The sequence below is a fragment of the Gymnoscopelus braueri genome (genome assembly GCF_963280865.1).
Source record: "Gymnoscopelus braueri genome assembly, chromosome: 14".
Classification (NCBI taxonomy): Eukaryota; Metazoa; Chordata; class Actinopteri; order Myctophiformes; family Myctophidae; genus Gymnoscopelus; species Gymnoscopelus braueri.
Window position 1 is genome coordinate 39,844,347 of NC_137619.1, and position 12,949 is coordinate 39,857,295.

Sequence of the window (12,949 nt, forward strand, 5' to 3'; positions counted from 1 at the left end):
AGGGACTGTTTAGTCTTGTAAATCAGCGAGAGACTTTCCCCTGTCCGCTGCAATCTGATCTGCGGTCGGAGAAGTCTGCACTCTTTCGCAACAGGGGGTGAGCCGGCGAATCCACAAACGGCAACACAATAGGCTCGTGCCAAGAAGTGCTTGTGGAGAGGAGAGGAGAGGAGAGCAGTCAATCACTCTGCCCCCGGTGGTATTTTGGGAAATGTCATCGATGGGAGATGCATATAGATAGCGTGAATGATTGCTATCTTCACTGGTCGTCAAGCCCATCATTAATGAAGACGTCTTGTCTTCCTGTGACAGACCGACAAGACAGTTGTTCCTCTTGCTCACTCGGTGAAGTAAGAACTCTTCCATTGCCTTGCTGTGTATTGCCCACTGCTTCTCAAAACGTTTTTTATGTCAAGGATCCCCAAAAGTTTTTTTTTTGGCTGCGGACCCCCTGTCTAGAAGAAAAAATTGTGCCAGGATTTTTCCAAAATAGGAGATCCCTAGGGTAGGTACCCTCACAAAAAAACATGCAGTAATCCTGGTTCTATACTGCCTCCCCCTGGTCAGCGGGGGCGCCTGATGGAGGGGAAAGGAACTGGTTGGAATAACGTGTTCCTTCCACACGCTTCGTCCTACCGGGGAAACTCCCCCCCCTGTCAGGTGATAAGAAGCGGCCTACTCACTCCTCATGCATTGAAGGAGGCATGAGCTCAGTTCTAGGCTCTCCCTAGGCTGGCAGAGGGAGAGTAGCGCCCAGGATTACATAGGCAATTGGCACTGGGTGAAAAAATGGGTTACAAAAATCGTGGGATAACAATGTGAGGGAAAAAATATATATATATAAGAAAATAGCAGATCTACAAGCTCATAGTGCGACACAAAGTGACGCGCTATGAGCTTGTTGATCTTCTATTTTTTGAATAGCCAAAGAATAAAATATGGTTAAAGTGGTTAAATGATTGTGAGGCCATATTAACTAGTTTTGCTGGTGACCCCCTGGTAACCCCCCCAAGGACCCCTGGGGGTCCGCGGACCCCACTTTGAGAACCAATGGTGTAACCTAAAAGCCTTAATTTATTATCCCAGTTTATTAACTTTGAGTGTCCTGAGTGTTAATTTAACAAAAAATGTACCAAATGGACCGTTATGGGGGCATTTGGTTCGATTTGTACCATCTCAGGGTTACGAATGGAAAAATCTGACATTTTACTGTGCAGTTAACACAGTACTTCCAGTAAATCCATGACGTTGTGAAGATTACAATGAAAGCACTGGTACTAGAGAGGCCCAACTGACTGACTGTCTACAGGTAGCGTCTAGACCCAATTTCTATGCATGTTAAACATTCCCTGGTAATCACAACATGCTTCTTAAAGTAACAGCTCTCAATAGGATACTGTAGGTGATACTGGTTCTTTCCGTTTACTGTAATTTGCAGCTTGGCGCTTTGCTGACGACCAAACACGGGACCCAGATGAGAGAGAACTTATGGTAAAGTGCTGGATACAGCACCCATCATAGGCCATCCTTCTATATTGGGATATCCTGGGATCAATGCCATTTTGGGGTTTCTGATCCGGTGGGAGTGGAAATGACTTTACGTCATCAGGTGGCCGGAACCACCGGTGCCGTGGACCTCCAAAATTATTTAAAAAATAATTGGTGCAAATCTTTGGATATATATCTCTTAACCCTGAGGCGATTTTTTAAAATATTTTCTAAATCCCAACAGTTTTTTGAAAAAAATCTGAAAAATATTTTTTCACGATTTTTCAAAAATAGCAGATATACAAGCTCGTAGCGCGGCACTCGGTGCCGCGCTATGAGCTTGTATATCTGCTATTTTTGAATAGCCAAATAAATCCAAAGTGACACAGATGCGTTCCAGGTATTAATGGGTTAAAGCGAACATTTGTAACTCAAATCTTTGCTTCGGTGCTGCGCTATGAGCTTGTATATCTGCTATTTTTGAAGAGCCAAAAAAATCTAAAATGACAGAGATGCGTTCCCGGTCTTAATGGGTTAAGCGAAGCCCTATGCCAGGGTTAATGTTTAAAGGAATAGTTCACCCAAAAGAAATATCGTATTTTCTATCAATTACACACCCCATGAAGCCTTGAATTCATCAAGATGTTTAAGTTTTTTAAGCAATTAATTTGATGACCGGGTGTATTTCCGGTAGGAGACTCAAAGAGGCTCCTTTGAGTCTCCTACTGGATACATTCGCATCTTTCCGCCGGTAATCAAATCATTGGCTTAGGAATGCGACAAAAAGAATATCCATGAATTCAATGCTTCATGGGGTGCGTATTTGATAGAAAATAAGTCATTTTTGGGGTGAACTACTCCTTTAACCTCGAGAAAACCAAACCAAAGAGAGAAAATGAGGAAACATTTTGGACATGGTCTTGACTTAGCAAAAGAGGACAACATGGGTTTATCCAAAAAGGGGCTGATAATATCTACATGCCATTTTTCCACAAAACTGTCTGCACACACACACACACACACACACACACACAAGCAGATAGTGATTGATCCCAGAGAACACATGAAACCTGCCACAGTCAACGTAACAAGTAGTACAGCCAAAATGTCTGACACTGCGAGACCTCCATCGTCGTAGCCTATTGCGGTCAGCTGGTAAGACGACCGTTCTTGAACACTTGAACCACCCAATGTTTTGCCACGTTTATGCTGCAATGTAGAAATTTCATATGGGGGGGGTCATGTTGCATCGCAACACGTCGGGAGCTTGTGGATCTGATATTCCCACTTTTAATTATTTTTTAACAAAAAAAACACAAAATGTACCATTTCACCCATTTTTCACTTATCTTCATATAATTGGTCTCAGTGATGGTCATTATAAGATGCGCCAGCATTTCTGTCAACTCACTGTGTCCTAGAGGAGGGCTGTGGACAGTTCGAGAATCATCGGTAGGCGTAAGTGTGGTAATTTAAAGCAAAAAAAATATCAATAACTTTTTTGTATAGTTGTATATGCCTATATTGCAATAATAATGTGTGACTGTCACAATATCCGAGTATGCCTCGGAGTAGTAGTCGGCACACCGTTTTGGGGAACCACTGATCATCATCATCAGGCCAACAACATGGATGCCTTGTTGATCAGAGAAGAGGGAGTGGGTTCCCAAGGACTCACACACACAGGTAGAGAAACCAGATCTATCCACAGGAGCAGCAGCCGGGGGTGGGTGGGTGGGTGGTGTGGAGAAGAAGGCCTCCACTTATCTTAAGATTAGTGGTTGATTCATCAGTGGGAGGTCTATGGTTTGAACCTGAGACCAAGGGGTGTGAAACCAGAGCCTGATTGTGTGTAAAGGGGTAAAAAAAACACAAAGACCACCCGCCAAGGAAAGCCACAGTCAAAAGCCCCCTCTTCTTCTTCAGCAGACAATCCTGCTGATGGATTCTGTAAATATCCACCGACTGATTTTCCTTACCTAGCAGTAATTGGGGGACGTGTGTGGTTTTGAGTGTGTGGTTAGGTTGGGATTGATTGATGTCCTTACCAGTGGGGTAAAGTAACTGAGTACATTTACTCAAGTACTGTACTTAAGTTGGTTTTTACTTTACTGGAGTATTTCCAATTGTCTATACTTTTACTTCTACTCCACCTCGGAGGCAAATATTGTACTTTTACTCCAGTACAATTATTTGAAACCTTCAGTTACTAGTTACTTTGCAGATATAGATTAATACATTATAAAACATACATTAACCACTTTAGCCCTTATACCTAGGCTATTTGAAAATAGCAGATCTACAAGCTCACAACGCGTCGCGGTCTGCTATTTTCAAACATTTTAGTACTTTTACTTTTGGTACTTTAAGTAAATTTTGATGCCAATACTTTTGTACTTTTACTCAAGTAACATTTTGAACACGAGTCTTTTACTTGTAACAGTATTTCTACATTGCAGAATTGATACTTTTACTCAAGTAGAAAATATGAGTACTTTTTCCACCACTGGTTGTGTGTGTGTGTGTGTGTGTGTGTGTGTGTGGTTGGGTTTGGAATTGATTGATGTCCTTCCTTACCCAGTATGGCCTGGATATCTTGAGACGGCTGGGCCTCCGCACATCTGCAGCAGCGTAGGACGATCACACCGCCCAACACACGGTCTTCACTGGCCAGGAAGGGTGAACCTGAAGAAACACAGAGAAAAACAACAGACACTTACGATAAAGTAGACGTGACACAATCATGGCACAACGCGCACAATGCAACTTAATAGCATGCGCAGCTTATGTTAAACCATTAAGACCGGGAACACGCATCTGTGTCATTTTTAAGATTTATTTGGCTATTCAAAAATGGCTATGAGCTTGTAGATCTGATATTTTTTGAAAAATCGGGAACATTTGTGCAAATCTTTGAATATATACATTTTAACTCAAATCTTTGCTTCTGGGGGATTCTACAAATGTCTTCTAAATCCTAACAGTTATTTTTTTTAAATAAATGTTGCTATAATCAGTGGTTCTCAAACTTTTTTCATATCAAGGACCCCCAAAATTATATGTATTTGGCCGAGGACCGCCATCTCAAAGATTTTAGTTAAAAATGTTCGCTTCATACAATGTTCACTTTATGAATTCAACTGTTCATGCATATATTATGCACCTGTCTGTGAACCCTAAACTGAATTCCCTAATAAAAATATATCTAAAAATAATTAAAAAAAATAAAAATGTATATATTCAAAAGTTTTGCACACATTTTCACGACTTTTTCCCCCAAAAATAGCAGATATACAAGCTCGTCGCACGGCACCGAGTACCACGCTACGAGCTTATTATCTGCTATTTTTTTTATAGCCAAATAAATCTAAAAATGACACAGATGCGTTCCCGGTCTTAATGGGTTAAGCAATTATGTCCCGAGACATCCAGACAACAGATGTAAAAAAAAAAACTAAAACAAAAAAACTGCTCCAATAAACAGCAAAATCTCGACAAAACCCAGACTTTTATATTAATCGTATGAAGGTGACCGTGAACAATTCCTTTGCTCCAATTCCTTCCACATAATTCCTCTGACTGTGGCCAAGTGCAACAACTGAAAGCAATTATTCTGTCCACTGCCTTTATTTTATTAACCAGACTGCAGTAAAAAGATTGTTTCAAAACCATTTGGATGGGAAGGTTTTTTAGCACATAATGAGTTAATGACAGGTGGTGCAATTATTGTTCTATACACACTGTATGTACATTACTCCAATACAATGCTTCATTTAAGCCTTTAAGACACGGGAACGCATCTGTGTCATTTTAAGATTTATTTGTGCTATTCAAAAATAGCAGATCTAAAAGCTCGCAACGCAGCTACGAGTGCCACGCTACGAGCTTCTAGATCTGTTATTTTTGAAAAAAATCGTGAAAATGTGTGCAAACCTTTGAATATATATATAATTTTTAAGCGAACATTTTTAAGATTCTACAAATTTCTTCTAAATCCTAACAGTTTTTTGAAAAAACGCATGTTGTTATAATCAGTGGTTCTCAAACTTTTTCCATGTCAAGGACCCCCCAAAATGATGTGTTTGGACCCCCATCTCAAAATATTTTGTTCCAGGGACCCCCCCCCCCCCAGAAGAAAATTTTTTAGTTACAAATGTTCTCTTTGAAAAAAAAGGAATGTTCAAGATTTTTGCAAAAATCGCAGATATACAAGCTCATAGCGCGGCACTCGGTGCCGCGCTATGAGCTTGTAGATCTGCGATTTTTGAATAGCCCAAAGTATAAAATAATGCTTAAAGTGGTTACACAGATGCATTCCCGGTCTCAAAGGGTTAAAGAAGAAAAAAGAAAACTGTCACTTTTAATCCTTTATCTCACTTTTCAAATCTACCCAGAGAGCAGTTTCCACACTAACCCTAAGTAAACATCAGAGGAGGTGTGTTTGAGGTGTCACGTGTACAAGGAAAATTGGATTATGTGCTTAGCGATATATAATAAAGGGTAGGGGAAGGCTAAATTGTAGTTTGGGAAAGAAGCTCATTGAAAGCAGCCATGTCTGGAAACATCTAAACATAGTGTCAAGTTAAGGCAAAACAGGACCAATCACGCCATTTCATTAAAATGTTATTGTTGCTCTAGCACGCCATTGTTTCTTTTCCTTGCATTTCACGCTGATTTGGGTTCCTTGTAGTAACGCTCCCTTGCTCAACACACAATAAAAAAAGAATTGACTATAGCTTGGAGCGCTTTCACACAAAAGTCTGGTATTTATGCTACATTTTAAATAGCCTCTTAAAAATCTGTTTTGTTAAATATTCCATAATGGATAAAAAGAAAATCCCTAGACGCCGTAAACATGCCAGCTACAGCAGTCTACATTTTCCAGCATTATTACACCCATCAATAACAATCGAGAACCGGAATAACTTTATTGAGTTCAGACCCTTTGTGGGTATTTGTCTATGTACTTGACAGGTGTGTCTGTTCCATGAGACAAAGTGAGCCCTTTAAAAACATGCCTGTAGTAATGCTGCTAGAATATACATTAGTATAATGAATGAATTAATAACATTCAGATTTATGATGCACAGCAGCAAGGAGAAAAGCGGAACTTAAAGGGATAGTTCACCCCAAAAAAACTATTTTTCTATTAGGATTAGTCAACCCCATGGAGACTTGAATTCATGGATTTTTTTTTTGTTTTTGTCGCATTCCTAAGCCAATAATTTGATGACCAGCGGTTCCGGTAGGAGACACAAAGGAGACTCTTTGTGTCTCCTACTGGAACCGCTGCCGGTCATCAAATTATTATCCCTTTTACTCCTGATCGAGTTACAGCAAAATAGCTGATACCCCTCATTACGCCAGAAACTGACAGATAGTATAACTTGAGACATTCATCAACTCTCCTCACCACCAGAGCTGGATTTATTAAGCTTTTTGTTCAACTTAATGTGTGTCTCGAAGGAAAACAAAAGAGGGAATTAAACTTCAAAAAACCACTCCTCTCTAACCCTTCCAGAATGTCTCGGTGTCACCCATGTCCGTGACAAAGCCAACCGATGGGGACAGGCTTCTAAATAGGAAGCCAGAACAAGACAGACGATGTTACTTTCCACATCGTCTGTGTTTCACTTTCTCCCCCTGATCAGTGGTCCCTGTGTCACCCCCAGTGGTCCCTGTGTCACCCCCAGTGGTCCCTGTCCCTGTGTCACCCCCAGTGGTCCCTGTGTCACCCCAGTGGTCACTCTCACTCACAGGCCACAGAGAGCCAAACACAGTTAACAAGACTTTCTAAACATGGACCACTTCAGAACACAAGACCAAAAGATCTCTCTCTCTTTCTCTCTCTCTCTCTCCAAAAAAAAAAGAACATCTTCACATGAATTGTCAACAAAACATTTATGTCTTCCCAAAAATAACTGCGGCCGTCAAATATCAACGCGTGGAACATTCATTCGCAGGGCCTTTTGTTTGAACACACGAAAATGATCCATAATAAATCAAACGCTGTCTAGTTCAAAATCCCTTTGATTCCCTGATGTTTCCAGTTGTTAGGTCATTTCTTATTTTTGCATTTCACTTTGTTAGTTTAATTTCCTCCATGCATAGCTGGGTGTCTCAACAAAAACCATCGCTTGACAAACAAATCCTCCGGAGGGCTACGGAGAGGCCAAAGGAGTACATGTTATACTCACTGATGAACTTGTTTTGCATAGCCTCCAGCAGTGCTTGGTGGGCATCTTCAGACTGCATGGCAGCGGAGCATTCCCGTGCCAGCATGGTGCGAATTAGATGCTCTCCACAGCCTGGGCACAACAACGCACAAACAAGAGAGACATGGGCAAGAAAGAACACTTATTATTGCAAGTTTATTTTGCTCTGTGTTACACCTCAACATCAATCAAAGTTGTACGACGAGGTCAAAGCAGAGATGTTTTGTCAGGCAAACAGACAAACAGACAAACAAATACAAGGCAACAGAACATTTAAAGACTAATCAAATTAGACTTATTGCTGTGCTTGGCAGGATATTGTAATTGCCGACTGTCTATGTGGCTGTCTATGTAGCTCAGAAATGGATTCTTCGAAATTCCCAGAAACTTGGTGGAACGATCAGAAGGCCACCACTAGAGAGCATAGGGAATTGAATCCTCCATGATGGTACATCTTTTGACTGATTTAGGCTATTTTAGGTACAGTGGCGTGCGGCTCATATAACTGGGCTCTTTGTCGCTACACTAACGGGCTGGGGCGCAGCAGCAACACAGAATATGTAGAGCAGGGGTCTTCAACGTTTTTCAGCCCAAGGACCCCCTAGCTGAGAGACACCCACTACATATTGTATAAAATTGTGTTGCAGATTAAACTTTCTCATAGATTTCATAGATAGTTGGATAGTATTTTCAGATAGTTAACCTTTCAAACCGTCAATATTTTAGTCAGCTTGACGAAAGATGGTGGGTTCGCAGCCAAAAACATACATTTTGGGGGTCCATGACAGGAAAAAGACATGGCGGTCCAGGCACCTAGGCTCAACGCAGCCTGACGGCACGTCGCGGGTTCGAGTCCGAGCCCGACGTAGCGGTCCAGGCACCTAGGCTCAACGTATAGCCTGACAGCACGTCGCGGGTTCGAGTCCGACGTAGCGGTCCAGGCACCTAGGCTCAACGTATAGCCTGACAGCACGTCACGGGTTCGAGTCCCGAGCCCGACGGCCTTTGCTGCGTGTCACTCCCCATCTCTCTCTCCCCATTTCCTGTCAGTCTACTGTCCTATCCATAAAAGCCCAAAAAGAAATCTTAAAAAAAGAAAGTTAAAAGAATGGACAGCTGCCTGTACATACAGTATAACATTATTATCACTGTTGTGCGGAAGGAAGCCTTGTATGTCCAAAAATCTATCATCTAATCTATCTTAATATTTCATTGGTTAAATGTTTATAAAACCCAAAGACAGACTTAACCACTTTCAACCTGGCGTCCCTATGTTGGGCAATATTTTTGCTACTTTTGCGTGACACTTTCATACAAAGAAGTATAAAATAGGGCATTCATTATCACGATTATTATTTTAAAAAAAAATTATACACACCATATGTACCATGAGGGAGTGCCAGGAGGGATAGCGAGGGAAATCAGAATACTATATGAATTGAATAATTTTGATTTATTATAATTTATTTTTCTTTTCAGTTATGTAATTGTCTGTATGTTGCATGCTGTTGTATGTTGGACCCGGGGTGGGGGGTAGATGTAATGAAACTAATTTATTTTAATACTTCTGACATCCTATATTGGATACCTTTGTATTTATACAGATTAAAAAAACATTAATTTCTGGGAATAAAAAAAAAAAAAAAAGAGAAGAGGAAATATGCAGATACAAGGTTTCTGCCTGATAGCGACGATATAAGAGGATATATATGTAGTAATGAAAAATGTCAAACTATGTATGGTTTGCTGAGAATAAGAACAACACTGAGTGCATGTACTGTAGCATTCTTATAACGTGACCATTCTCTCCAAATGTGAAGTCAAAGCCAGTGCTTTGGAAAAAGGAGAAAGAAACCCTAATGTGAAAACAAAGCATGTTTGGCAAAAACTCAAGACAAAACCCCATAAAGACTAAAGACTATGGCCTTGTTGTTTCTGTGAACATAAATGAAGGCCCTATAAAATATCAGGTAACTAACAACAAAACTGAATGCAGGTTTGGTTACTGTGGCCCGGAGTAATTCAGAATGCCTTTTTTTCTTCTTTTAACGAGAACTGAATGCGGAATTGGCCGGTGTACGGTGCCCTTTGTTTGGTATTTACCGTAAACTGCCCCGTCTCAGGGGGGGAATGGACATCATGGTAGCAGCTAAAACCACGCTGGAACTGTTGCTTTAACAGGAGTGGTAGACATTAAAAAAAAAAGCACACAGAGGCCGCAGAGTAAAAACATAAATACTATAAAGCAAACTGAGGCACAGTGTGTGACAGCCAACTACAGCAAGAGGAAACACTACCGACTTGTGAATCGTGCTCATGTCAGCCACAGCAGAGGAAAGGCTGACTTAGAGGTCAACACGTATATTAAAAAAATACCCACATAAGCCGCATATTACACACTGGACCAGAATGGGGGTGGGGGTGGTGGGTGGAGGAGTGGGTGACATACAGGGGGGGGGGGGGGGGAGGGAGGGACCAAACGCCCTGTGTCAGAAACAAAATGATTGTTTTTTTCTGCTGCTTTTGATGGGAATGCCTTTCAAGTTTTTTAGGAAATTAGAAGCAGGTGTCGTACTGGAACACACATTATGCTTTTCCATCCACCATAAGGAAAGAGTTTTCAATTTTTTTCTGACTCAGATGAAAGGCATGGTCCTACGGTATAGGAGGACGGGACAGGAGGAGGTGGAGGAGGAGGAGAATAAACATGAAGGGCAAAAACAACCAGCGTTGTGGCCCTGCTGGGATCAAAAGATGGAGGATGTAGAGCCAAGATAACCTATAGCTGTGATTGAGCCGATTCATAGATATATATAACAATGCATCTGTGTGACGCCACGCCACGCCACGCCCGGGCAAATCAGAACATTCTTAACCCATTAAGACCGGGAACGCATCGGTGTGTCATTTTTAGATTTCTTTGGGCTATTCAAAAATAGCAGATCTACAAGCTCATAGAACTGCAATATTTTTTTTAAATCATGAAAATTTGTGCAAATCTTTGAATATATATATTTTTAAAGCGAACATTTGTAACTCAAATCTTTGCTTCTGGGGGGTCCTGGGACAAAACATTTTGAGATGGGGGGGTCCGCGGCCACATACACATATCGAAAAATGTTTTCTAAATCCTAACAGTATGTTGCTAGATCAGTGGTGCTCCAACTTTTCCATTCCAAGGACACCAAAAAACAATATGTATTTGGCCGCGGACCCTCATCTCAAAATATGTTGTTCCAGGGACCCCCAGAAGCACAGAGTTAAAAGTGTTCGATTTTCCCCCCAAAAATAGTAGATCTACAAGCTCATAGCACTCTGTCCCACGCTATGAGCTTGTATATATGCTATTTTTGAATAGCCAAATAAATCAAAAAAGTACACAGATGAGTTCCCGGTCTTAATGGGTTAAGTAAGATTAACATAGACTTGATCAAAACTGATTTGTACGGTTTTGTATTCAATATACAGAGTAGTGTACAGAATGTGGTTGCTTGATCCGACACATATTTATATAGTCTGATAGCTCACAATAATGCATAGCTTTATCTACCACAGATGGCTTTGACCAATCCGAGTCACCTGACTGTTGCGTTAAACAGTCACTACTGTTTAAGAGGGCATCTTTTCTAGTAGAATATATTCACATGAATTTATTCCATGCAAAATAGCCTCTATAAAACGTGGTATCACTCTGAATCAATTTAAGTTTAAAATACTTTTAGGGTATTTAATTTGCCTCTGTATTGGGAAATGAGTGCCCAAAAAGTACAATAATGAATAACTTTTTATAGTGTATATTGCAATGAAAATTTGAGGTTGTCACAAAATCACCTGGACTTGTCTCACGGTACACTGTTTGGGAGCCACTGCCCTAAAGTATAAATGCAACTTAATTTACAAGAACTTTTTTGATGGTGTTCTTCCCCATCTGCCAAGGTATGATGACTGGATTGCTGAGTGAAGGACCTATGAATGATGTGGTGATTTACTGTAATCGTTATGGAAAATTAACACTGGCAGGCTGCCCTGTTAGTGTTGCCAGGTTTGCTTATTATAAGCGACTTTGGGCTTGTTTTCCTGTAAAGTCGCTTGTAAATATTCATAGTTGCTGCTTGCTTTAGTTTGGGCTTAGTGTAGTTGCTTATTTGGGCTTGCTTTCAAGATTCCTTTTGAAAATAGCTGATATAATAGGGCTCATGTGGTGAAACTGGTCGCTTCTTTTGGACTCGTTTTCATAGACCTGGTCGCTTGTTTCACTCACAGAATCTGGCAACACCGAAGCCAGCTCGGACCAAACCTTTTACCCCTCTCTCTCTCCCCCCCCCTCTTCTCTACCCCGCGGCTCTACCAGTCGGCCCAAAGACTGAACAAGCTCGGTTTCTCTGAGTCGGGTCGATAGAGGTCCGAACCGACGGAACAACGCCATCCGACAACAATTTGTCGGCAGCATATTCTTTCCAACGCTTTTACGACGCCGAGTCGGCCCAAAATCGGTGCGGTGGAAAGCTGCCTTTAACCCATTAATACCTGGAACGCATCTGTGTCACTTTAGATGTCTTTGGCTATTCAAAAATAGCAGATATACAAGCTCATAGCGCGGCACCGAGTGCCGCGCTATGAACTTGTAGATCTGCTATTTTTGAAAAATCGTGAAAAAAAAAATGTTTAGATTTTTTTCCAAAAACTGTTAGGATTTAGATTTGTTTTAAAGAATCGCCTCAGGTCTTAAAGGGTTAACCTCCTGACTGAGCCACTGTGTCTCGTGACACCGACTTTCACCTTAGACGTCACGGTGAACGCCACAGTGATGACATATTCAAGTGAACTCTAGGGATGAGACACGTTAGTGGCTCTAATACTCCAGCTTCAGCCTGTCTGATCCAATCACATCCTAAAGCATTGAGATGCGTCGGGCAGCGAGGATCCACATCAAAAGATTTATAATGTCCCCCAGAAGCTACGTGCGAACCGGCATCCATGCATCTTAACCCATCAAGACCGGGAACGCATCTGTGTGTCATTTTAAGATTTCTTTGGGCTATTCAAAAATAGCAGATTTACAAGCTCATAGCGCGGCACCGAGGGCCTGCTATTTTTGAAAAATCGTGAAAATGTGTGCAAATCTTTGAGTATATATATATATATATTTCAAAGCGAACATTTTTAACTCAAATCTTTGCTTCTGGGGGTCCCTGGAACAAAATATTTTGAGATGGGGGTCCGTGGCCAAATACATATCATTTTGG

At 41.2% G+C, this 12,949-nt stretch overlaps 1 protein-coding gene across 2 annotated transcripts in view; it reads right to left on the bottom strand.

The window, feature by feature from the left end:
- The window catches only part of tasp1 (taspase, threonine aspartase, 1), a 197,558-nt gene that overhangs the window by 18,179 nt on the left and 166,430 nt on the right, over positions 1-12,949 (bottom strand). For both annotated transcript variants that reach the window (XM_080448591.1, XM_080448590.1), the window contains exons 11-12: positions 7,686-7,796; positions 4,066-4,173 (exon numbers count right to left, since the gene is read on the bottom strand). In XM_080448591.1, the coding sequence (XP_080304717.1) occupies positions 4,066-4,173; positions 7,686-7,796 (219 nt within the window). The remainder of the gene's footprint in view (positions 1-4,065; positions 4,174-7,685; positions 7,797-12,949) is intronic.